The 27,557-nt window shown below is 38.4% G+C and overlaps 1 protein-coding gene across 4 annotated transcripts in view; it reads left to right on the top strand.

The window, feature by feature from the left end:
- The window catches only part of RELN (reelin), a 539,216-nt gene that overhangs the window by 288,249 nt on the left and 223,410 nt on the right, over nucleotides 1–27,557 (top strand). For all 4 annotated transcript variants that reach the window (XM_067042797.1, XM_059074483.2, XM_067042796.1 and 1 more), the window contains 2 exons: nucleotides 2,672–2,723; nucleotides 25,222–25,318. In XM_067042797.1, the coding sequence (XP_066898898.1) occupies nucleotides 2,672–2,723; nucleotides 25,222–25,318 (149 nt within the window). The remainder of the gene's footprint in view (nucleotides 1–2,671; nucleotides 2,724–25,221; nucleotides 25,319–27,557) is intronic.

Here is a 27,557-nt window from a genome sequence, read left to right as displayed (position 1 = left end):
GGCTGCAGTGAATTATTCAGATTCATTTAGTCAGCATATTAATTTCTATAATTTTCTATAATTTGGAGTTTATTTGATAATTTAAGAGCAGTGAGATTTGGTAGGGAAAAAGTTCTCTCTCAGACATTCATAGTCGTTATAATATTTATCAAAATCTCTTTAAGAGGTCCTTTAGTTTTCAGAATGTCCCATGTAAAGACTTAATAACTTTGCAGACTTAAATCATATATTTGAACTCAAGAATAATAAATAATTTATAATACTTAAATATAAATATAGGTGAATCGAGTTTATAGGCAATGCTTCATTGTTTTTTTTTCTCTTCATCTTTCCTGTTCTTTCTCGTAGCTGACAATTTTACTAATAAACTAAATGGGTAAAGGTAAAAGAATGGGAGTCAACAGTCCTTAGCTTCCCCGGTGAAGAAAAAATGTGGAATCAATGACTAATCGAAGTCTAGGGTCACCCTCAGTTAGCACATGTAATTGAAACTTGGCACTATTTCAAGTGATTTACTGTTTGCTAACAGAGGTCACAGCTGTGAAACTTGATCACCCAGGTGACACAAGCATCATTTATTACACCCCCAGCATAAGTATCAAAGACTCTCTGGTCTGTTTAATGCACTAGCAATAGCAATAGCCTTGGTGCTTTTAACTTATATAATACCATACCATTGTTTCAAAGAACTTATATTCAGGAGTGTTTCATGACTCATCTGGGAATCTACTCAGTTACATAAAATCAGAGGGGGGAAAAAAGCATGCATTCAATTTTGTGAAAAATTTTTAAAATTTCCATGTGCCTCTCTGGACTTTAAGATCAAAATTTCCAAGTGGAACACCCATGAGGATAAGTAGTTGAACTTACTTTAAAAGTTATGAGGGGAAAACAAAACAGATTTCTTTTAACCTCGCAGGACATTTGGTTCTGTCTAAAACATCCATGAGACATTTGGTTCATAAGACATTTGGTCCACACCAAAGGGTCCTTGAAGTTTGGTCTATGCAAAACATCCATGAGCTTGTTTGGTCCACATCAAATGGTTTTGGACAGGACCAAATATCAAGGACTTTTTTTAGTGGATCAAATGTCTTTGGGGCATTTTGGACAGCACCAAATGTCTGCTAACCTTTTCTAAAGGAATCTTGAAAAGGAGCTAGTATTTTTGTTATTTAAAGAAAATTCTATTAGTGCATTTTTCCCTCATGACTCTGGTGAGAAGAAGGAAGTAGGAAACAGTTCCGAGCATGGTGGGCCAGCTTTCTCTTAAATATTCTGTGATAATGAGAGATTTAAATAGAGAATTTTACCTGACATCCTGACACCAGTGATTTTTGCTACGGTTAAAATCAATTAGGAGCTGATACCTATACTGATATCTAGACAACTTACAAAGTGGGCTGTCTTGCCCTCCCCTCTATTACCTTTTCTGCTTCTTCCTGAACTTTAAAGCCACATATTTAAAACACATGCTCAGTCATGTTTCCAAATTGTGTTGTAGAAATGGGAAGTGCAATTCAACTTTTTGATATTCCCATCTCAGCTGAATTCTAGCACTTCCAGAGGCTTGCTCACTGTTTGTCCACGAATTCTCATGGCGATTCATGAACTGGGTATCTCTTGACTCTTCTGCATTGTAGGCTCCATCACTTGGGGGCTAACACAGTGCAGGGACAAGTCTAAGGATGTTATTATGACATTTAAGAAGTCTACTGCTTCTGCCATGTTGAAAACACAGTTATACACTTTTTGTTTTATAAGGTGCAGTCATGGGAGGCATCCCATACCTTACCTTATGGGGTCAGAAACCCAACAAGAGAGTCATTGAAAATGAGAACGTTATTTCCCATCTTACTTAAGCTGGTATGGGTCAAAGTCACTACTCCATAGAATGAATGAATGAATGAACAAATTAATTAATTAATATGTTTTAAAATTTTAATTTATTTAAAATTAATTAAGGTACCATTCCTTTTTTAAAAAGGGGGAAAACTATTTAGGCATGCTTCTTCATGAAACTAAGGGAAAATAATAGAAATGTGTTGGAAGAGTATTTCTAGGCCCATAATTTGATTACTTTTGGGGGGAGTAACAGTTTTATTGAGAAATAATCCTCATATTCTACAATGCATTCATTTAAAGTATACAGTTCAAGGTTTTTACTTTATTCACAAAATTATGCAGCCATTACCACAATCAATTTTATAACATTTTCATCACCCCCCAAAGGTATCCTGTACCTTCTACCTGTTGTAATTCTATTTATTTTTCAAAACGTTCTTACTCTTCTCATTTGCTCTTAATTTTGGCCCCAGTTTTTGTTTGGTCACTTTTTATGATATTCTCTTGGGCCCCAGGTCTGTTGATGAGGGCAGAGGGGAGGTGGTGGGGTGAGTGCAGGGGACTCTGTTGCGTGCCTGGTAAATTATACTAGAAAAGAGTTTTCGATAGGACCCTGAGAAATGTACCAGCAGTGCCTAAGTGAGGATCTCACAGAGAAATACATCTGTGTTCTGACATGTCGATAGAAGTAAGCTAACCCCTGGATAAACATAACCTGTGTTTATGGTTCCTTTCTATCCTTTACACTCTCCCTCCTCCTGAATCTTCTGTTCTTTCTCCTCCTCTCTTTCTGTCTTGTCTTATTTTGTTATATTCCTTTTTCTAGATTACCACAGGCCTTAATACAACAACAGCTTCTGTCCTCCAGTTTTCCATTGGTAAGTTTTTTAGCAGTTAAGCAATTTAACTTGGAAGTGTTTGTTTTAATCATAGTGTATAAGCAGGATTATGGTGCCAAATACTTTTAGATTTAGAGAAGAGTAAGTCGTAACACTGCAGTAAATAATTTAAAACATTTTTGAAGTGAAATTTAAAAATTGTAAATACTACATCCTGTTCTCACTTCTCTCTGGCAGCAAGTGGTATTTAAAAATAATCCAAATAATCCAAAATGTCTTAAAGGTATTTACATGTGGATTTTGAATGTATTGGATTATTCTATTACACAGAATTACCTTACTAGTAATGTTTTCCTCAGATTAAGATTGAAATCTGTTAAATTTCCTGCCTTCTTACTGAATGGCAGTGAAAAAGATAATTATTGGTGGCTCAGAGAAACCAATTAAGGCTTCATACTTGACATAAATAATCTATGTTTAATTCAGACACAGATAATTTTAAAATGACTGTATCTGGCAGTATTTCTTTTAAGTGCCTTTGTATTAGAGCTAAAAATTTCTACCCAAAGCATTCAGTAAAATTAGGTATCTTTTGATCAAGTGTTTATAGTTTTGCTATTATATTATTTTCCATTTGAATTTTCAAAAGTGTATATTAATAAATAACACAAGTTTCCAAAGGGAATGTTCTAGGTAAAGAAAGATGTTGCCTTCTAGATGGGGGCTAGTTTATTGGTCTTGGTCTCGTAACATGGAAACCGCCTGGCCTCTCCCCATGACGTGAGGACTGCTAACAGCCATGCCCCTGAGTCAGCATCCTCCACTTTCCACTGTCTTCACCCTCATATCTTTGGGCATCCCCCATTAGCAAAAGGACTGTTTCCCTCACCAGCCTTCTAGTCCTAACTGCAAATCAGTGCTCTCACAGCCCACTGTGGTTGACTGTGCCTAAGAACAATTTTCTTCAAGTCATGTAGTGTAGTTGTCACTTTTTCCTCAGGTTGCCTGCTTTCAGCTTCTGTAAGTAAAAATGTGAACCTGCCTGACTATGGTTTGGACTCTTCTTCTAACATTGATAGCATTACCTATAACAATTTACAAACTATTCAGAAGTCCAAATGCGGTCATAAGAAAAGCATTGGCAAAAACAAAATAATGAGTTTTTTTGGTAAGACGATTTTCTTTGATCTGTTAACAAGTGTATCCTATATTTTCTATAATGAGTGTGTAATACTTCTATAATCAGAAAAAAAAGCTCATTTTTAAAAAGTTGTGGTGCTACAAAAACAGATTGATTTTTAAAACTCTAGCATGACGGGCTAGTGTAACTTAGAGGTTCTTAACCAGAACAAATGTGTTTAAATTCATTATGCTATTAATATAAAATATATGTTAGATTTTTTATTTCTCTGTATTCTGAGTATTTATTTGAATATTAATTCCAGGTAATATCTTTGTGCAATTAAAGAACACAAGAGAATCCTCTTTAAAATATATGCCTCACAATTCTACTATATTTCAATTTTAGTCATGGTAGCAGAGATCCAGCACCAATTAAATTATCCTTCCTTAAAGGAAAAAAAGTTTTATTTTTGTAAATAGTAAAGAGTATACTGTGGAGCTGGCATAGATTCATTTCCTCACCTTTCAACAGCACCCTGCCATGGACAATAGAGCTGATGAAAGAGGGCCAAGAAGGGGTGTTTATCAGAGAATGTAAGCTTTGGTGCCTGAGACCCAAAACCCAGAGCAAGCACCATGCCCAAAGGCTTGAGACTAGACCCAAAAATGTGACTTAGCAAGAATCCTTGATTTCCCGCAAGCCAGAGGGCTGCAGCTCAGCGAGCCAGAGAGTTGCTTGTATTATACAAAGCATGGATTTGAATCCCAGGTTAGAAGACTGGAAGAGTAACCGAATCAGGGAGTTGCAAAAAGGTGGATGGATGGATAGATAGATAGTTATGTCAAGTTTATAACTAAAAAATACACTTAGAAATCTTTTCTGAGTAGGAGGTTTAGAATAAAAAGTGAAATTTTAACATGTCATTGTTTGGGAATGAAACAAAATATTTAGTTAAAGAAATTATAATTTACTGCCTAGCGACTTCATTGGGGAATTTGCTTACTGCATTTTGAGAATAAAAATTCTTCGGAACTAAGAAGTATTAAAGTGACTGAGAAACAATGTAGTGGCAAACCATTAGCTGTATGGTGTTGTATGGTAAATAGGCATAGCGGGCAGAACTTTCCAGAAATGGTTTTGTGTATCTCATGATGAATGCTTGGAGTAGTATTCGTCTGTTCGTATGTATGGTGTGAGGACTAGACTGGGGCACATACACAAATTCCAGAAACGTCATAATTGTGTATATTCATCCTGAGCTTTACAAGCCCCACAGTAACCAAAGTAGCAATTGCAGCCAAGTAGCCACTAAATTTATATTCTCTTCAAAAATTATATTGAGTGTGTTATAAAAACAACACTGTGTGTAGACAGTTCAACATTTATATTTATTTGTGTCTTGTGGAACTTTCCAAATCTATTCAAATAGTGTGGTTAAATATGGTCAGTCAGATTTAGAGTCACTCCTTAAGGCGTCCTCTGGGATGTTAAATGTTCATTGTATATCATGATGATTCAGATGTAATATATACCATTTTCTAGGGGATTCTGTCATTGTTTATGGCCTCAATGATAAGTATGTTCATAATTATGGCTGTATAACCACAATTGAATAAATTATTGCCTTGATATTTTTATGTTGCTCTTGTAAACATTTTAATTTCATCACAAGCATTATCCAAGATAGTCCGTATAGAAATGTCTTGAATTACTAAGGAGTGTCTCAAATAAACTCTATCATGCCAATGTTTAGCACCAATGCTATCCCAGCTCTTTCTAAATACACACACACACACACACACACACACACACACACACACACACACACACACATATACACATAAATATACAGACTATCTTAACCCAATGAATTTTAAAGTTAAAGCATCCTGAAAACACAGTTCTGCAAGTTGAAATGTACCAGGTTATCAACAGCTAAATCATCTTGAAAGATGTTCTGAAATATTCTTAGAACAACTTTTCATTTTTCCATTCCAGTGAAAGATCTCATATCCATTTCTGTGCTGAGGCATCGATCTGCTACAATCCTCACTTGATTCATTAGATTCAACTTGTGGAATTTATGGTTATAAGCTTAGGGGGAATTTACCCATTTCCTTTAGATTTCCTCTGGGACAGGAAGAAAAATTTGAGAAGATGCCCTTGTAAACCACTATTTTACAGATGCCTCCAAACTCTGTTTTCCCAGGCAGGGTCCTCAGTCCAAGGGAAGTGCTGGTAGTGCTTTGGATCCATTATTCACCTAACAAAATTTCACTGACTATCTGTTGTCTGCTTAGGCTTTTCTGAGCCAACGTTAACTATGGAAAGACAAAAAAGTGAGAAAACAACATTTTTACAGCGTTTAATAGTGTGGTAGAAGGCTCTGAATGCATATGGAGCATGAAACGTCTAGAGAATTGCCAAACTGTTATAAACATAGATGGACGTATGTACAGGTCCCCGTGGTGTTAGGTCCTGCAGAATAGAGCAATTCAGGAAGGTTTCTTAGAGAGGAGAATCCCTGAAAGTCAACAGCATGAGTCAGTGGAAAGGACAAAGTTTTTCCAGTTGAGGAGATAGTGACGTAAGCAAGGCTTAAAATGGGAACGTGAGTGCTCCCCTAGAGCAGGAGGACTGCCTCGGGTGGCTGTGAGCAATGTCACAATATTTGTGTCCATCTGAAGAGCTAATCTGCATCAGCTGGGAGTTTTAAGTAGGAAATAGAGGTCAGAAAAAGGACCTCTTTCTCTCTTGAGCAATAAAGAAATATAATGAAATTAATTCTTAATGTGTGTGTGATCTTCCTTAAGAAAGATCAGTTGTGTTAAGAATGGATTTGTCCCTTCCTTAATGTAAATCTGCATTGATTCACTCAACAAGAACTTGCCAAGTAATATGCTTGTTCAATTTAGCCCAGCTTTTTTTTTCAGATTAATAGAATCCATTGGCTTAATGGGGATTGAAAGCATTTAAAAACATACATTATGAAGAACAGTTTGCTATGGGAGGTAAATCTGTCTTGTCCATCATGCTATTCTCAGCCCCTAGCCTAGGGACTCAAAATTAGTAGATGCTCATAAATATTTCTTGCCTGAGTGACAAGTAACTATTACAGAAACATCTGTAATATTATGTAGCCAAGTGCTAAATTGGTATGATGCAGACATTTCACGCCAAGAAATTTGGGGGAGGTGATCGGAGGACCTCAATCAATGGAAAAGATGACCCAGAAGGAAACAGAGAATCACCAACAAACTATGCTTTTAGTGAAGCCAGTAGATGAAAATACATATCCATGTGTTTATCAGTTTGCTATTATTGAACTAGCTAGAATCTTTTTTTTTTTTTTTTTTTTGTGATATGCGGGCCTCTCACTGTTGTGGCCTCTCCCATTGCGGAGCACAGGCGCTCCGGACGCGCAGGCTCAGCGGCCATGGCTCACGGGCCCAGCCGCTCCGTGGCATGTGGGATCTTCCCGGACCGGGGCACGAACCGTGTCCCCTACATCGGCAGGCGGATTCTCAACCACTGCGCCACCAGGGAAGCCCTAGAATCTTTTATTTGTTCATAATTTATAGAGTTAGTATCTTTTTTCTTTGGTTTTACTTATAAATATCCTAAAGATTTTGGGTTTTGTGGGTATGTGTGCGTGTGTTTTTTATTTATTTATTTTGGCTGCGCTGGGTCTTCGTTGAGGTACGCGGGCTTCTCTAGTTGTGGTGCACAGGCTCTAGAGTGCGCAGGCTCAGTAATTGTGGCGCACAGCCTTAGTTGCGGTATGTGGGATCTTAGTTCCCTGACCAGGAATCGAACCCGGGCTCCCTGCATTGGAAGCGTGGAGTCTTAACCACTGGACCACTAGGGAAGTCCTGTGTGGTTTTTTTTTTTTATTCCACTGCTTTTTTGTTTGTTTTTAATCACCTCAAACAGAGGAAAGGCATTATATCATAAACGTTTTATATTTACAGATTAAGATATGAAAATGTCCTTAGGCCTGAATTATTCTCCTTTGTGCTATACATGCTACAGAGTCTCTGAGATAAATGAGAGCTACTCATTTTTTATTTTGAAAAATAAAAACTAGAAAATTACAAAGTTAGAGGTATTCATTGCTGAATTGGAAGATAGCTTTGTAAAAGAAAAGAGATCTTCCTCAAATAGATGTAATGAATAAAATGCCACTTATAAGAGGTATTATATTGCATTTAGCATGAGGGAAGTTTTTCCCTCAAGCCTGATTCACAAACATCTTAATTACTTAGAACTTGATTCAGTAGAGAAACTGTTCCTCAACTCTTAGAACAGCTAATTCAGAAGGAGGCTTAAAAATAAATATTAATAATTCATTCATAAATATGTTTCACTAATATTTATTGAAGGCTGTTCTAGTTGAAGGGATAAAACAGTGAACAATAGGATGAGAAGATATTGATCATTGATATAGATTAAATGGTCTTTTCTCCATGAAAACTCATCTCATTGCCACACCCTTATATCTCGGAATCCCTACTTCCTCTGTATTTATTTTATGACGCCTACCTCACTCTGCATTGATTTATACTCTGGCCATTTATGCACATCCACTTTCACCCTTTATAGCTTAAATGTTCTGTGAGGACTAAGGAGTGTACAAGGATCCCTCTCTGTATTTAGGGCAGAATTTTACTCACGACTAGAACTAAATAAATACGAACTGCAGAATTCTATTCTTAGGTTAGGAAAGCGATTTAAGGAGGTTCCACGTTGGTGCTCAATACTAGACCCTTCTTGACTGCTGAGACAAGGGAGCGTGCTGAATGAATCCATGGGCAATATTAAAACCTGGTCTGAGCCAGCAGTTTTCACTTTCTTATCAGTCAAGGACTCTTGATCAAGGATTCTTTTATCACAGATCTTTAGGATGTGAATACATCCACTGTAGGGAAAGCAAAATCTAAGAAACTGCCCAGTCTTCCAGGAGTTTATGATCAAATAGGTGGAGGTGGGGGAGGGGAAGTCCATGTGGGAGAAGAAATGGAGGGATGCAGACCACAGAGGAGGGTGAGAGGGCAGCCTGTTGGAAAGTCCAGGAAAGAGGGAGATCCAAAGGCAGGACTTTATCGTTTGGGAGGGAGACTGAAAAGAGCAGGTGTGGTACCGCCCCAGAGAGTCAACATCACAAGGAAGGTTAGAACAGGGTCCCTTCAGGGAGATAAGGCAGTGGCCATTGTAAGACCTTGAGACCAAGGTCAAAGCCTGAACTGCAACAAGGGTGGTAATGCTGAGTCTCCAGATTGCTGGGGGTGGAGAGGGACATTACTTAACACCTGCTGCCAAAGGTGGGAATCAGTCCTCCTAGAAAATGAGCCAGGCCTGAGCACTAGGGCTTGGTTTATGGCCTCCACCCCAGGGAACCTGGCAAAGCCTGACACATTTTGCATTTGTCTTCCTTGTGTTTTTCTCAACATGAGATCTGATGAAACCTCTATGTTGTGGACTTGGGAGGGAACTTGCCAAGGGCTGGGCACCTGAAATTGGTTGGAAATGGCATGGCGTTCCATAAACCAGGAGGGAATTGGTCCCATTCTCTCTTATAGGAGTGTCAGGAAAAAGGAAAAAATAAAAATATTTTGGAAGTGAGGGAATGGGGAATAGGAATGAAAGGGAGAAAGGTACAAAGGGGAGGAGGACAGCTGTTCATTTTATATCCTGTGGTCATTGTCCATCTGCCATAAACTGAAAGAAGTCACCTAATGAGGTTTGGGAATTTCAGCCAAGGAAGTGACTAAGGAGCAAAATATTAAGTACAATAAATCACATACTGTCACATTTATTCAGAAGGAAAAGCTTGCAGATCTAATAGCCTGTTTAATAATAAAATCAGTCAAAACAAAAATTATTACTAGTAGCCTCATTTTAAAAATAAATATAAAACATAAGGGGAAGAAGAGTTGCTTTTAAAACCTGGCTCTTTTTCTACATTTTATGAGAGAGGTTTTTTGAGTTTCGTTCAAGGTAGTGTGTTTTTAGCATATGTATAGCATTAATATAGAACATTTGTGAGGATTTTTTTACTGTTACTTTATTTGACCTCTCTTAATCCTTAATATCAGTTTTTAGTAGATGCTTAAAATAGAAATTTTACTTTCATATAATGGTCCTTTTTACAACACAATCCTTGAAATATGTTTCTTCATTTAAAAATATGCTAAGTGCTTCCCTGGTGGCACAGTGGTTGAGAGTCTGCCTGCCAATGCGAGGGACATGGGTTCGTGCCCCGGTCCGGGAAGATCCCACATGCCGCGGAGCGGCTGGGCCCGTGAGCCATGGCCGCTGAGCCTGCGCGTCCGGAGCCTGTGCTCCGCAACGGGAAAGGCCCGAGTACCGCAAAAAAAAATTTAAAAATAAATAAATAATAAATAAAAATTAAAATATGCTAAATTCCCCCCAACGGTATTTTTTTGGTGGGCAAAACAGATTTATAGACATAAATTCTGGATTTTCATATTCAAATAATTGTTTAATTGATCTTTTGGGGCAGCCAAAGATTTTGGACATGTTGATTTCTCTAAACCGACAATTTATATTAATAAAATAATGATTTATCTCCACTTCAGTCATCATATTTTACCAAAATTGAATTCACTTGCTCTTGACAGATCCAAGAGTAATCCGAGAACTACCTCTTGTGTGGAATGGAACTGTTCTTAATTAAAGTAATATCTGTGGGCTCCTTTCAGCTTCAATTCCCATTCCTGTCATTTGGGACTGAGAAGCCCCAGGATGCATCCTGCCTGGGCTGCCACAAAGCATTATCCGATACAGTAACCATTTTTTCCTTCCCTGCCTCTTACCCACAAATCAGACTGTTTCCCCTTTGGCTGCAGCCTCTGAACTTCATCAAGGCATGAGCTGCTGTCTCTGTGCAGGCACAGGCCAGGCGAATTGAGCCTGTATTTTATGAGAGCCTGAAGCAGTGCTGCATGGCAGGATGTGTGGGCCGGGTGGGGACAGCAGTTACTAGAATGCCTTAGGGGAGCCAGGGAGACTGGTGCTCAGCCAAGAACAGCAACCAAGTTCTCTGTGGATACCTGAGGTACATGAAGGTAGTAAGTAACCAAAACAACTGGCTTCAAAGGGTACACCAGGCAAGAAGCTAACTCGCTGCTAGAGGACAAACTTCCTTACAGTTTTTACAAAATTTATAAACTAATGAAACAGATTTATACAGATGTGCCACATTACAAAGTAGTATGAACAGGTACATAAAATCTTATCAAGTTTAGGTTTTTCTCCTAGGAGAGGAATAAAACAAACATGAAAACTAAGAAATATATAAAACTGGTTATCCTGGAAATTATAGCATTATCTGCTTAAAACCGGCAGTGACAATTTAGGTCCCATATATTAGGTAGTACTTCTAGACTGGCCGTATTACAAAGATTTTGCTCTACTTATGGTAGGTTGTTTTGATACCATGGGCTAAGAGAGCTAATGCCCTTAGGATTTTTCTGGCAGACTTGGTAATGAAGGAAATAAAAACCTAAGTATAGTATAATCATTGTTCTCCATCATTGTTGTTACTGGAAAATAAACATGCACAGCTGCCTCCAGTGAAATATTTGAGCAGAAGTTTGTGAAACTATCAAAATATTGATAATCTGTATAATAATGGCCCATGACTTGCTTGTGACAGAATTACTTAGAAGAAGAATTGCCCAGTGGCAAATAAGCTTTTACTGTGTTTCTCAGTGCTTTTGGATACAATGTGCATTTTCTCCATAGTGAGTAGTACTGTCCTTAAAAATCTCTCTGGGGGAAAAAAATATAGATAATTGCCAGAACTGCTTATTATACAAATATCTTCATGTTGCTCATCACATTTTTCACTATATAGAATGAGGCAAGTCCCTTTGTTGAATGCCTTAGCCTACAGTAACATGTAATATCCCCTGGGAGTGACAGTGTCTGGCTTTTAAAAGCTTCTCTAAAAGTTCCCCATTCATCTCTTTCTCTCTTTCCATTCACTACAACCTCTAGTTAATGGCCCTGTCCTCCATTTATGTACCTTGAAAAGATGAAAGGATGTGTTGATTCTGCTAAGATTTGCTCCAGTCCTAGCAGGGAGTTCTAAGTAGCCTGATTACATCGATTTCATCACTTTATGATCTTTCTATATCAAATGCTGTTGTTTACATGCGGCTCTGGGCACCCTGCTTGTCTCTGAGGTCTGAGTTTTGAGTAATGGCAGCAGCACTTGGGTTGCAAGAATCCTCAGCGGGGCTCTGTCCAGACACTCCTCGAGCCGTCTGTATTTATGGGTCCCGCTCCACTATCTAGAGGCATGATTTCTGGCTGTGCTTTTCCCCATCTATAAATTCTGCGAGATCACTTCTCTCCTTCTGTGGCCCTGTGCCACATTTAAAAAGGCAGCTTGTTTTTCAGGCAGAGCTTTGAGGAAAGAGCCTGCTCCCGGCAACCACTACCGAACCCCCAAGAGGCAGTAGCTCCTATTGTTTCTGTTCTGATTTACTTTGAAAAGTCTGGGGCTTTGTGAAGAAAGGCATAACCAAGTAAGAATAAAACTACCCTGGGCTTGGGAGACTAAAACCAATTGATTTATCCTTTTACTATAAAAGTAAAAAGAAATAAAGAAATAGAGAGGGCTACTGTAGACACAGGCTCACAATTCCTAATCTGTAATTCCATATTACAATACAAAATCTCTCGGAAAAACCACACACCTTTTTTTTTTTAATATTTATGTGATGGCAAAGCCTCCCATGACCTGAATTCATTTGGCAGCCAGACCTGACTTGAAATGATTTAAGGCTGTTTATAATCTTTATTTATACTACTTATGTGAATCCTCATGTATTTCACTGTAGAAATATTAATATGTTTCATTACAGAGTATTGCCTCAGACCTTGCTGGGGATGTTGCATAACATATGGTATATTTACCATGTTACCTTTCTGAAATCTGTAAATTAAGTAAATAAGTAAGTAATTTGGATCCTGAAGTTTATCTTACCTTAAGGGATTATGGACTTGTATGACTGTTATTTTGAGAAAGGGAGTAACTCTTGAATTCTTAATAGAATAAATGACTAACTAATATATTTTTAAAGTAGTCTTGATTTTATACTAAATCAAGATATTTTAAGTTGTTTATTTTTATGACAGCCGCCCAAGAGAGATGAGAAGAAAGAAAGAAGTTTATTTGTGAATTTTGGGAAATTTGCTGACTCTAGGAAGTTCCCTAGCATCTCCTCTGGGCGTGTACATTATGCTTAATGGGCTACTGCACAATGAACAGGTTTTCAGTGTGCTTAATATGGGCTTCATTGATTAGCACTTAATTGGTACCTGTTCATGTGCTTGTGTGTTCTTGGCATTATAAACTCTAACAGCCCTTTAAGAGCCTCTCGGCCAGCACTGCACAGAAACACTCCACTTAGTAAATCCTAGAAGGTACAGGTTCTCACTGGCTTTTGTTGAGCTCCTGAGGTGCACTCAGGTGGTCTCCAGCACAGTCCAATGCATGTTTCTTATGTAAGCAGACAATTATTTACAAGTCATTTCATACATCCTAATCTAGTTGTAAAGTGATAGTTTCCTTTTAAGAATATTTTAATTGAGCCAGATCTGCCTGAAGTAATAGAGAAGGAAAATAATTTCAAGAATCATATCTTCTCATTCTCTTTTTATTGTTGTCCTGCATTACAATACATTTGTCACTGGAATGTGCCATGTTAAGCAAAATGGAAAGTGAACCATGTAATCTGGACTTTGGTGCTCCCATGTGAGTTAGGACGTTCGTGAAATGTGCAGGAACACGCTTCAGGGCATGCTCTGTACAGGGGTGGGTCTAGGTTTTGTGGGTCCATGTTTGATCCTTCCACAATTTGGGTGAGGGCTAGCCCTCTTATAATAAAATACCTAAATTGTCTTTAAGGAAAGGAATACAAAATTACACATTCAAAATTAGGTACAAATATGAATATTTATTTAGAATGAGAAAAGAAATCACAACAAATTACAAATCTTTAGAAGTTGACAATACCACAAGCATCACAAAATCCAAAAATATAACATAACATCTTTGTTAACTACCTGAAATACTCTTTTCCTTACAACTTTTGGGTGCATTTTTTTGTTGTTGTTGTTGTTGTTGTTGTTGTACGCGGGCCTCCCACCGCTGCAGCCTCTCCCGTTGTGGAGCACAGGCTCCGGACGCGCAGGCCCAGCGGCCATGGCTCACGGGCCCAGCCACTCCGCGGCATGTGGAATCTTCCTGGACCGGGGCACGAACCCGTGTCCCCTGCATCGGCAGACGGACTCTCAACCACTGCGCCACCAGGGAAGCCCTGAGTGCATATTCTTAACCTGCCTCTGCATATGACAATTCTATAATATTTTTATTTAGAGACTAGAAAAATAATTCTGCCTCTAGCTTGGTGGATCAGAGGTTTTTTTTTTTTTCATTTATTTAACCTCTTACCTTCACAATTCCTTACTGATACATCATGTACGTTTTTAGGATCATTAGCAAATTGTAAAAATCTCTGTCTTAATTTCTTTCATGTATGAACTACACGACTTCAGGGCATTTTGACTTCTCTTGCACAGTGACCAATCTTAGCAACTCTGAATTGACGTCACTCACTGAACAGTTTATTACCACTGTTCTTGAGTCATGATGACATAGGTACTTCATCACAGTGGGTGGTAGGCGTGTTCCTAGAAGCTCTTTCTACGCTGAGGATGACGGCACTATGGAATAGAAGTGACCTGCCTGACTATGTAACTGTATCACCCACACATAACATATCTCCAACTCAACTTCCCCTTAGCTGGATCCCAAAAGTCGCCATGGCCACTCCAACACCACCGGGCATGAGGGTAACATGGTAAGGCAGTAGTCAAGAAAGGAGGCAGCAGTCTCAATTGGTTGCAAATGTTATAAAACATGGTCATGTGAACACATTGCTAGAGTTCCTTCCAGGGCCTTGGAAGGTGCTCATCCAAGTGCAGAGCCCTGAAGCTTAAGCTTCATGAGCTTCATGGTAAATCCACTTCTGTCTACCCTGTCCACTGTCTGCACTAACATGTTAGAATTGAGCATTATATTTGTAGATGTTATACTGATAAAGATGTGTTTACATTCTTATAATAAACTTATTGTCATTTTCATACTTCTTTCATGGGAAAGCCTCAACTTCCCTTCCAAATACCAATCACATCCTATCACCTTCCCTTTACTTAATATTCTATTACTTTTGCCTATCTCAGTAGTCATATGTAGGAATCATGGAGATTTCTATAAGCTGCTCCACCTAGTATTCTGATTCCCTGTAAATAATAGTCATTAATGCAAAATAAGAAAAAAATTTTTTCAATGTAGATATTTTAAGCCATGTATTTTTTTCATTGAGAATATTTCCACGTCTTTGTGACTCATTTTGTCATATCATCCTTTCTCTGCCAACTGGCCTTACCATGTAACCTTGGGGAAGTGGTGGAGCCTGTGTGAACACCTGACAACTTGTTTGTAAAGTGAGAGGGTACATCTTCATGATCTCTTAAATGTCTTCCCACTGTAGTCCTAAATCCTAGAACTGGGTGACAAGTATGAACTATGAGTTAACCAGGAATACATTTTGTCTGAAAATATAGTTATGATGTTGTCTGCTTTAGTTCAGGGGGGCCCCACAAGAAATATCACAGTAGTTGCCTTTGATACCTTTATTCAACCAATTGTAGCTAATTTATACTTGTAGCCTGTTTTGCCTTCAGGGAAAGATATTAAGTAGAGGAACAGAAAAGCAGCATCAGCCAAACCATGCAGTGTTGTTACCCTAACAATTCTCAGCATCGGAGAACAAATGTGCTGCCCCTCTAGCTTTCCCAGAAGAGTGACAGTCTCTGTGCTAGTGGACAGAGGCTATAAATCACCTCCATCTCCTTATCCTGCTGAAAAGAAATGCTACAAAAGAGCCAGTAACAACAACAATAATAATATCATTGCATTTCTAAAAGACTTTCTTCCTAGAGTTTAAAGTGCTTCTTAAATTGCATTCATTCATTCATTCGTTCGTTCATTCAACAACTATTCACTGAGCTCCTATTCTGTGTGAAGTAGCTCTCAAGGCACTGGGGAGATGGGATTCACAAAACAAAATCTTTGCCCTGCTAGGGCTGACATGCTGATGAATATCAAACAAATGAATGTCAGGGAACAATGAATGCAATGAAGAAAATTAATCAGGGGTCAGCAAATGAGGAGTAGCGTTTTGTTGGAGGCAGCCAGGGGGCAGCCACTGAGGATGTAACCATTGATCAAAGGCTTGAATTGTGTCAGAGAGGTAGCCCAGCAGAAGGAACGGCCAACATAAGAGCCATGTGGACTGCTAACGGGTCACCACACAGCTTATGTAAATGTCAGTTCTAAATGATATTTTACTTCTTAAGTGGGAAAGGCTATTCAAAGTGTATATATTTCCTAGTTTTTCCTGAATGACAGCCAAAGTCAAGAGAAGTGGGACTGAATCATGAGAAAATAACTAGGCTTTTGAGTTCCAATGTACCTCAGAAATCAGAAATATTTTTAATAATTGGTTGACTCATTGATTGATTGACTGACTATTAGATTGATCATCTTGTCCTGACTCCCTATTAAAAAGGTGGAGGGGCTTCCCTGGTGGCGCAGTGGTTGAGAGTCCGCCTGCCGATGCAGGAGACACGGGTTCGTGCCCTGGTCCGGGAAGATCCCACATGCCGCGGAGCAACTAAGCCCGTGAGCCATGGCCGCTGGGCCTGCGCGTCCGGAGCCTGTGCTCCGCAACGGGAGAGGCCACAATAGTGAGAGGCCCGCATACAGCAAAAAAAAAAAAAAAAAAAAAAAAAAAAAAAAAAAAAAAAAAAATAAAAAGGTGGAAAGTTACTTATCTATTGTTTTCTAAATTATACTAGGGATGATACTATTTAAATAGAACCGGGGGTAAAAGTTGATACCAATTTTAGTTGCAATTTTAAATTGAATAAGTGGTTCAAAGATCAAACCAAGATTACAAAAAAATATTTCTTAGAATCATAGTGATGAGTCTCTCTAACAGTGAAAGGAAGCAACCTTTTAGAAATAAGCTTTGCCATTCTTCTTATTTCTTTATTTTTAAATAAGAAGTACTAGGCACTGTTTTACATTTGTAAATATTATTGTTTGCTTATAGGAAAATGATTATTTCAGAAACAGATTTACAAGATATTATGGAATGCATCATTTAGGATACAAATGTGGATTACACTCTTATCTTAAATTTAATCCTGACTGTAATATTATATCAGGTTAATGCTTTCCACATAGTTAAAATTTTCTGAGTTGGGAGGTGTTTTTAAAGCAAATGACAAAAAAAAAATGTTCTTTACAATACCTTTTGTGTTTTTTCTGAGTGCCCAGATAGGAGGTTATCACACTAATCTGGGTGAGAGATGGTCTAAGGAGGTGGTGGTAGAGGTAAAATGAAGGCACAGATTCAATAAATTTGCAGGAGGAGGGTCCGCAGATTCGGGTGACTGGCTATGGGGGCAGGGAAGCTGCAGGGCAAGTGATGCCCAAGTAAACCTGATACTGAGGCTAGAGGTGGTTCATTCCTTTAGGTTTTACCAAACAAAGGACCATCTGGCTCAAGCCAGCAGCCTGAGTAGAAGCAGAAGCACAAAAGCCTGTCCCGGGGCTTCCCTGGTGGCGCAGTGGTTGAGAGTCCGCCTGCCGATGCAGGGGACACGGGTTTGTGCCCCGGTCCGGGAAGATCCCACATGCCGCGAAGCGTCTAGGCCCGTGAGCCATGGCCGCTGAGCCTGTGCGTCCGGAGTCTGTGCTCCGCAACGGGAGAGGCCACAGCAGTGAGAGGCCCGCGTACCGGAAAAAAAAAAAAAAGCCTGTCCCAACATATTCGGACCATGTGAAAATGAAGCACTGTTTGTCTGGTTTTTTTAAAGTATGCTTTATGCCCCAGAAAGAGTATAGTGAAGTGGTTGAAGGCATGGGTTCTGCTCTACCCAATTCTGAATCCCATTTGGGTCTAGAGTAAATCGCTTAACCTCTCTTTGCGTCCGTGCCCTTACCTATAATAAAGTGGACATGCACAGAGTAGTACCTCTCTGCTCTTAGAAACCTTAATTGTTCTCTTGAGTTACTCGAATTTTTTTTTCCTTTGTGGATACTACTAAAACTTTGATCAGATTTTCTGTTTTCTTTGGATGCTAGGAACTGCAGAATCAAATTTCCACTCTAGCAATTGTAAAGACCTTATAAAGTATATTTCATTATACTGATCCCAAAGGGCCTTCTTTTTCTTATCAAGTAGACAACTTTCTTCCCCTCTAACACATTTACAGTGATGCTAGCAAACAGGTAGATTACTCATTTGGGTCTCATTTCATCTCCAGGTTGAACTTACAGCGTTTCCATTAAAAAGCTGGAAAATAGCCCCAAACGAAAGAATCGATGGGGGGAAAAAATGTGCCATAAGTTCTTTGATAAAGCAGTAATTCAACTTAATATTTAGCCCATGAACAAATATTTGCTCCTTTTTCTGGGATAAATGAATTTATGAAATGAAACAAAAATACTGAATCATACCTGAAATCTCTTAACGTGGACCAAGATTTGTTTTCTAGGCACTTCTAATGTGTTAATGCCTTAATCTTCACAACAGTTCTGTGAAGTGATTGCTATTATTATTCACATTTGACAAATGTAGAAACTAGACACAGAAAAGATAAGTGACTTGTCCAAGGTCATACGGCTAAAAAGTGTCAGAGCCCAGATTGCAAACCTGGCAGCCTGCCCCCACCATTCACTCTCCTAACCCCTACACATACTTTCTCTCTGGAAGATAACTTATATCAGAGGGAATTTCACTCTAAAAACTGAAGTTTAAAAAATTATATAGAATTATCAGTAATACTAACAAGCATTAAATTTATTATCATATAGAATTCCTTCATATGAGAAAAATTAAATAAAATCTATTTAAGGCTATGTGATTATAAGGTTATATGATGATAAGATGTATTTATCATCAAAGATTTTATAACATTATAATTTAGAGTAACATTTTTCTATAAGATTACAATTTTATTAGGTTTCTTCCTAGACATAAAACTGGGTTTTCTCCCTTAGAACAGTGTGTTAATCTAGTTAGATTTTCAAACAGACACAAAATAAATCAACTTGAAAGGACAAGATAATGTCTTACTATTAAGAAGACATTACATTTGAGAAACTTTTTTTTTTTAATGCAGTAGAAAATGATTCCTGATGGAGAGGTCAGAACATGTGCCTTGGGGATGATATTCTGTGTGGCTTTGAGTACTTTGTATGACTTTGCAAATTGCTTATTTTTAATTATGCTGGGCCATTATAATAAGACTTTACTAATAAGTAAAATAACTCATCTGGCTATCATTGTTCCTCACATTACTTTATCTGGCTGATAAAAATGTACCATAATTACTCATGTAGTCTGTCTCTGATAGTTTTCTTCTAAAAGCACACTGGATTATGTAACCATCGAAGTCATCTAAGGGCAGTTTCTAATTAACATGGGGGAATTATTGCCCTGTTGACTATATAACAGTACCAAAGTTAATCTGTGGTAAGGATACATACAGTCCAGATATTCTACAGCACGGCTCTCAGATGCCTTTTCACTTTGACCCAATTCAGGCAAATCGAAAGTCCTTAAGTCCCATCGATCTACAGTTATAGTTCCCCTTTCTAGTATAAATATAACACAGTAAAAACAAAGAAATGGAGAAATTAAAATAAGCAAATTGCAGCAAACTTATTTATGATCCAGCCAGAGTTTATTGAGCTTCTGTTGTGCACCAGGCACTATTCTGGGTACCAAGGACACAAGTAGTAAACAAGACAGACACAGTTCCTCCTTCAGTGGAGCTTGCATTCTAACAGGAGATGATGGACAATGCACAAGTAAACAAGTAAATAAACGAGGTAAATTTAGATAGTGATAAGCACTATGAATAACTTAAAATGGAGTGAAAAGATGGAGGATGACTGGACACTGGCGGATGGAGTTCTTTAGATTGAATGCACAGGGGAGGCTTCTTTGAGGAGGTGATGTTTGCACAGAACCCCAAGAGAGAAGATGGACCCAGCCAAGGGGTGGTCTGTGGGGAAAGATATGAATGGAATGAGGAGAGAATAGACTATGAGGAAATTGACATAATCAGTGTAGTTGTAGGTAGAGAGAAGGGGTATGGAAACCTTGAGATGGAGTGTTCAGGGAGGAGAAAGAAAGTCCACAGTGTCTGGAACACAGTAAATGAGAAGAGTGGTACATGGGAAGCTCTAAGTCACAGAGGGAGCTCAACGTCTTATTCCTAGTGGACTGAGAAGCCTCGAGAGGGTTTTAAGCCAGGAATGAATGGCGTGATCGCTAAAACAATTTAAAAGATTCCTCTGTTTTTGAAAGACCTCTTACTGCTGTGTGGAGAATGGATTACAGGAGGATAGAAAAGGGAGTAAGAAAACCACCAAGACATGACCCTGACTTGACTAAGGTGGTAGCAGTAGAGAGGGATAGAAGCTGAACAATGTTTTGGAGTCAGAACTCCCAGGCCGATGGGTTGGAAGTGGGCAATGAAAGAAAGGGAGGAACCAAAGATGACACCTAGTGCTTTGAGCATCTGGGGTGGTGTCATTTGAAATGAAAAGGGTATCCTAGATATTTGGGGGTGTGGAAAACCAATAATTCTAATTTTGACTTGAAGAGTCTGAGTTGTCCATTGGAGATGGTGAGTAGCGGTTGGGTCTATAAGTGTGGATCTCATGGAAAATATAATTCTGGGTATTATCTGTCATAGATATTATTTAAAGCTTTAAAGTAAAAGGCAGCAATGTAGATAAGAGAAGAGAAAGCTACCAAAACAATTTGAGGTCAAGAAGGAAAAGTGCAACCAAGGAGACTGAGAGGCGGCAGTCAGTGAAGCAGGAGAAAAATCACAAAGGTGGTAGAAGATAGAAGAAAGTATCCAAGAAGAAAGGACGGATGCACTGTGACAAATCCTGCTGAGAAGTCAAGTAACCTGAATATGGGGAAATGATCTGTTGATTTGGCAACACGGACTCCCCAGCCACCTAACCAAGAGCAGTTTCAGGGTGGAAGGGAAAGGGAATCGGAGGATGTGACAAAGTGGAGGCAATTACTGGACAGCCCTTCTGAGAAGTCTTACTATAAAGAGAAACAAATATAGGATTGGAAGGAACAGAAGTTAGGGATGTGACATCAAAAAAAATCTTTTTTAAGATGGGATATGCTTTGTATGTTTCTATGATGTTTGTATGACAATAGGAATGATCCAGGAAACTCATTGGCAGAAATTGGTGATACAAGAGAAAGAGGGGACATCTTAAAGAACAAGAGAAGGTGGGGGGCTTCCCTGGTGGCACAGTGGTTGAGAGTCCACCTGCCGATGCAGGGGACACGGCTTCGTGCCCCCGTCCGGGAAGATCCCACATGCCGCGGAGCGGCTGGGCCCGTGAGCCATGGCCGCTGAGCCTGCGCGTCCGGAGCCTGTGCTCCGCAACGGGAGAGGCCACAACAGGGAGAGGCCCGCGTACCGCAAAAAACAAACAAACAAAAAAAAAGAGAAGGTGGGATCTAGACCACATGAGAAGGTTCACCATTGGTAAGAACAGAAACACTTCATCCACTATAACAGGAAGGAAGGCAGAAAACATTGGTGCAGTGGTTTAAAAGATGAGGGCATTACTGTCTGGGTCTCTGTTTTTCTTAACTATACGTGGTACATTGTTAACCTAATAAGAATGAACTTAGACATATGATTGTATGTTAAAATTCCACAAATTTTAAAAAATAACCCAGTATTTTTATACATAATTTGATAATGCAGAGCAAGTTATTAAAATAGCATAAATTCATAGTCACAAATAGCACAAATTCAGGACATCATCAATGAAAGGTGCTTTTGTTGCAAGATAGTTTCAAGGCATTATGTAGATATCTGCCTTAGCAGAGGAGTAGAGATGGCTTGTAGTTATATTGCAGTCAATATATGTCTTAAACCATAGGACAAACTGTAAATCAATAATAGGCCAGAAATGTTGCTGAAAAAAGTATCCATCATTATGTACTATGGGATTGACTAAATAATCAATAATAATGTAAATGACAGTTACAGTAAATTAATGTAGGTTTATCTTTATCATTTATCAATTTATTTGTCAATTTAAAATCAAGAACTGACAGCCAAGACCAACTGGAAACAACGTTCATGAGGTACCTTTAACACAAAATATCCTGTCCTCCCCCAAACTGGGGATATTGCAGTAATCCTGGTGTTTGTAGCTCTACACTGTAGCCAGATATCCTAGACTGTTAGATGGGGGACCTCAGTAAGTTCTAGAAGTTCATCAGTTTTATCTATGAGTATCAAACTTTAGGAACCCTTAATCACTTTGTAGGCTACTTGTATCCTTGATGTGGGTAAAAATGAAAATATATGGAATTTCCTCATTTGTCGGTAAGAACCAAAGAAAGAGTTTGAATTTTTAGACCTGGTTAAGTTCATCATGGTTCTCAGGCCATACTTTTATAACCATGGTTCTGAATTATCTTCCCTCCTTCAACAATTGTTTAAATCCTTGCAAAATTACTACTTTAGAGTGAAGGATTACCATTACATTGAAAGTGATCTGAAGGAGAGAAAATGGATCTGCAAGTGAGAGGATATTTTGCATTTTTCACTTGGGTTTGTCTTTCCTTTCTGGTTTTAAATATCAGCTTTGGCAATTAAAGATCTTTGATTTAAGAGGGGAAAGAAAGAAGTACCTGTTGTAGGTGGCACCTGCTCATTATTGTCTCCTCAGTGCATCAGAGGTGCTTTGAGGTATGTGATAGCTCTGCACCACCTGATCTGGGAGCAGGGAGTTGGGGGTGGCGTTAGGCACCTGGGCACATGGACGTAAATTAACTCTTTCCTCCCTTTATCACAGACAGAGTCAAGCAACCGTTGTCAACCTGGGCAAGGGGAAATCTTATTCTGTTGACAGAAGGCTATGTGACAGTGGGGCTGCAATTCAGAAGGGCTTATGTGAAGAAGAAATTCACCCAGCCTATGTGGAACAGCTGTATTAGGGGTGGGCATGGAGGATCATTTATTCACTGGCTTGGCACCATTTGGGATGGTAGTTGGATGGGGAGTGGTCCCAGAGGGAGGCAGCTATCCAAAGCCGACTGGTTCTCTTGGGTGGCGCGTCTTCCAGGAGGGGAAGTTCCCTTGTCATGGGCAGTACCTCTCCTCTGGCTGTCCATTTGTACCGCACACCTCAGTCCTGGTCTTCTAGTTGTCTACTCCTTTGTTGGGGGTCCCTGTGGCTTTTGAGCTATCTTTTCACACGGGAACCCTGGGCTAGTTCTGTTTTCCAGGGTACACATTTGGTCTCTAGAAACTGTGCACCTTTATCTCACTGGGGTAGAAGTACTGCTTTCTCCTGAAGGGACTGAAAAATTGTTGAAGGATTATAAGCAGGGAGGTAACAATTCAGTTCACTTGTAGGAAGAGCACTGCCAAGAGTGGGGCTGGGTGAGGACATGTGAGGCTGAAGACAGGGAGACCAGCTAATCATTGTTTAAAGGTTTTGGCAAGAGCTACTAAGAGTCCATTGACAATAGTGAGGAGGAGATGAGTTCAGAAGATATTAATAGTTTAGGTACAAAAGAGTTTAATGACTCAGGAAAAGTGAGTCACCGGCCAGGTGCCTTTTTTGTTTTATGGGTGCATAGTAAACTTGTTCTCCCAACACTGAGATGGTAACATAAGAAAATAGACAGGAAAGGGGTCATGTTGGTCATCAGGGTCATATTTAGGCACATTTTTATTTTCATGTTTATCAGCTGTCCTTCTCTTTTTTCAATTTGTAAATAATTGCCACTCAATTGCTTCTGTAAGGAACATTTTTTGGTTATCATTTGTTCTATCCTTTCCTTTTTTGGGATTCACCTTATACATTTGCTTTTAAGTACTTATGGTGTATAAAACACGAAGAAAGCACATAAATACCATTTACATTCTTTAGGCTAGTTTGAACTGTCTTTTGAAAAAACAGATTGTCTACCAGACCTCATATTTCTTTGTGTTGAAGTTTGTTTCACATAATCCTGGCTGTTTCCATTTCCGGCGCCACAGTTTGATTATTTATTTTAAGCAGCTGCTTAAGAAAGGTGGAACTTAGCAATGATCAAAATGGCATAAAGTAGGTTTCTGTTTGAGCTCAGGGTTGCTGTGTAACTTTCCTTTCAGTAGCCTTCTCTCATGCTTTTTCATCTACATTTTAGCTGTGCGAATAAATCTAGGAAAACTGCTGTTTGGCCTTTTTAGCACACTGCCAGCTTTGGCAATTGCACACTAACTGGTGTTGTGCTAAACACCACTGAAATAAAATAAATGAGTTTGATTAAAGCTTGGAACTCCTGAGTACTACAAATGTAAAAACCATCAACAGATGCTGTTTGCTGAAACCAAGGCTCCTCTAGCAGATGGATGAAAGTTAAAAATAAATTGCACTATTTCTTTTTATTTTGGTTCATTTGTTTTTAATATAGTATAAAAAACCCTGCTATTGAGTTACAATAAACTCCTGGCTTATGTTTCATGGCTGGTTTCAGAATCTATGAAGATCTTTCATATTACAGTCAAATTGTGCTTTCTTGTATGTATTCATTGAACATGTAAAAACAAATTCTTATCAGAGTTTTAAAACTTTCTTTGGTAGTCATATCTCCAGTATTGAAAATAATAGTGAAAAACAATGACCGGATATCCACAATGAGACATAATGTCTCTCTTTTAAATCTTTAATGTTGGGCTGTAGTAGAATAATATCAGTCATATATCTAATAGCTCTCATTCATTTAGTACTTGAATTTACTTTACAGTATTTTAGTTTCTCACATACTGCCTCATCATTTAAATAACACACACACAGAAGAAGAATGCTATTTTTATTCTTCATACAACTGAATGATTTACATGCCGTTAAATGAAATCACTATTGATATTAACTTGTAAGATCCATATTAATCATTCTATAATATTTAGATATTTCTTGGCATAGAACTGAACGCTTATATTGTAATTGAATTTAGAAGTTCATGTATTTCTAAAGAGACCTGAAATTTACCTTTTTTCAACTCTTAAAATTATTTATCAAATAATGTTTATCAGAACAGATTACAAGAAATTTTAGCATAGTTAGAAGAATGGGGAAATGATCAGATAACTATCTAAGTGGTTAGAAAATTATCTAGCGTATTTATCAGGAAGGCTAATATGTAATTACACTGTATTGACTTTGAAATTTATTGTTATTGCTATTTACAGGTTCAGGTTCATGTCGCTTTAGTTATTCAGACCCTTGCATCATTGTGTCATATGCCAAGAATAATACTGTGGACTGGATTCAGCTTGAGAAAATTAGGTTTGTTATCATTTAAATTATCTTCATAAATTTTGACTTAGGTGGATTTCTGCTTCCCTGTTTACCTTCATTCTACCACTGGCTTTATTCCTCATGGTTAAAAGTACTCTGGTTGTTAATTATGTTGAATTACATTGATGCATATATTATTACCTGCTCTATTTGAAGAAGGTATTGTTAAAAGTGTCGTTTTCCATTCAGTACTTACCACTGTCAGTAGTAGCTATAACAAACTATTTATTTTTGGTAAAAGTACATTTGAGATAGTAACCTTTCTGATGGAATTCTCCACAAAATAACATCACCACCCATCTCTTTAGGTGGCCTGGCTGTGGCCTGGTTTATAGGCCTAGGAATATATCAGATTACCACCTAAATTCCTCCCAGTCTGTGATGATAATGAGTTAATAGCCTTTTGGATCTAATCTCTAGTTCTGTCATTTTCCTTCTAACTTCCCTAAGGCCAGTTCTAAAATTCTATTATCATAATTGTGATGCGACTTGTAATCATTTATTACATTTTCTTTATTTAAAAAATATCCCTTTGAAAAAAGAAAATTAGGTTTATGCTTAAAGAGGGAGAAGCTCATTCAGGTTGAAAATATTTGATTAAATTTAGCAAAACTCAAACTATGTTAACTATTTCTGTGTAGTTTAAATCATAAAATAAAATTCAAAATGGGTGCTTAATTTCAGGTATGGTGAGGTATTTAAAGGAAAAAAATACCTTGACATTTTATTAAGTGGTTATTCTGATCAGTATTAGCATGACTCCGGTAGAACATTTTCCATCAGTTCTGTGACAGTTTTCTTTTTTCTCATGCTATTTTCCTTACCATTTTTCCATATTGAAAGAATTGTGATTTATTTGGGGGAGAAGAATAAATATTAGGTTCTTAGTCTTTAATATTAAACCAATCTATCCAAAGTTTCTAGTAGTATTTCAAATAAAAATAAAAGTCTCACACGTTCAAGCTCTAGTTTAACCAAAAACTGAGAAAAATGATTCTAACTCATGGATTTTAATAGATTGTCTCCCTCTGTGGCAGGATAAGATATTATTTATAGACACCTGGTACAAGCCAAGCTCTGACATGCTGTGCCAGTTGCCAATTTTATAACAGAGCATTTTGCTCTTCCTTCTAATTTCTAGTAGTTATTATGAAAATGCATTCATATTAAATACTGATTTATATAAATGGCTTTAAGCAAAACAGCATAAGTATTGGAAGTTTTACACATGCCTCCATTTTTTCTCTAATAGTTATACACCATAGTTTAGATAAATTGTAGTGCCGTTTCTTGCTGAAAAACAGCTACATGCTTTTGATATGACAAATAGTGAGTGTACACATTTAATTACAAGATAAAAAGATCACAGGCTTCCCTGGTGGCGCAGTGGTTGAGAGTCCACCTGCCGATGCAGGGGACACGGGTTCGTGCCCCGGTCCAGGAAGATCCCACATGCTGCGGAGCGGCTGGGCCCGTGAGCCATGGCCGCTGAGCCTGCACGTCCGGAGCCTGTGCTCTGTAACGGGAGAGGCCACGGCAGTGAGAGGCCCGCGTACCGAAAAAAAAAAAAAAAAAAACAGATATAAAGGTCACACTCAGCTGATTCCATTTATTTTTCACTAAATGAGACTTTCAGTTTTAGTCCAGGCACCAAACTATCATACTCATTTAATGCAACTTTACCATTAGTGATCAGAGTGGACATATTTTCAATCACTCCCTAAAACTAAAATGTAGCATCTTCATTAGTTTAAATTCTTTTTGCTTTTTTTTTTTTTTTTTTTTTTTTTTTTTTGCGGTATGCGGGCCTCTCACTGTTGTGGCCTCTCCCGTTGCGGAGCACAGGCTCCGGACGCACAGGCTCAGCGGCCATGGCTCACGGGCCCAGTTGCTCCGCGGCATGTGGGATCTTCCCGGACCGGGGCACGAACCTGTGTCTCCTGCATCGGCAGGCGGATTCTCAATCACCGCGCCACCAGGGAAGCCCTAAATTCTTTTTGAAGTTAAAAACATAGTCATCATTAAATATTTTAAAGGAAAGGGGAATTGATTACCCCCAAAGGTAAGGTACACCATTCATAACCTACACAGACAATTCTACGGATTTCTATGTGCTTCATTGGTGAGTGAAAAATATGGCTTTTCTCTAGTCCTTTCAAAACTGATTTATAGTAAGCGCTGGGTACTACTAGTTTGTATTTTAGTACTACTTTTAATCTTGGCTAAA

This window comes from Kogia breviceps, chromosome 9, assembly GCF_026419965.1.
Source record: "Kogia breviceps isolate mKogBre1 chromosome 9, mKogBre1 haplotype 1, whole genome shotgun sequence".
Lineage (NCBI taxonomy): Eukaryota > Metazoa > Chordata > Mammalia > Artiodactyla > Physeteridae > Kogia > Kogia breviceps.
This window is presented reverse-complemented; position numbering and strand designations above follow the sequence as displayed.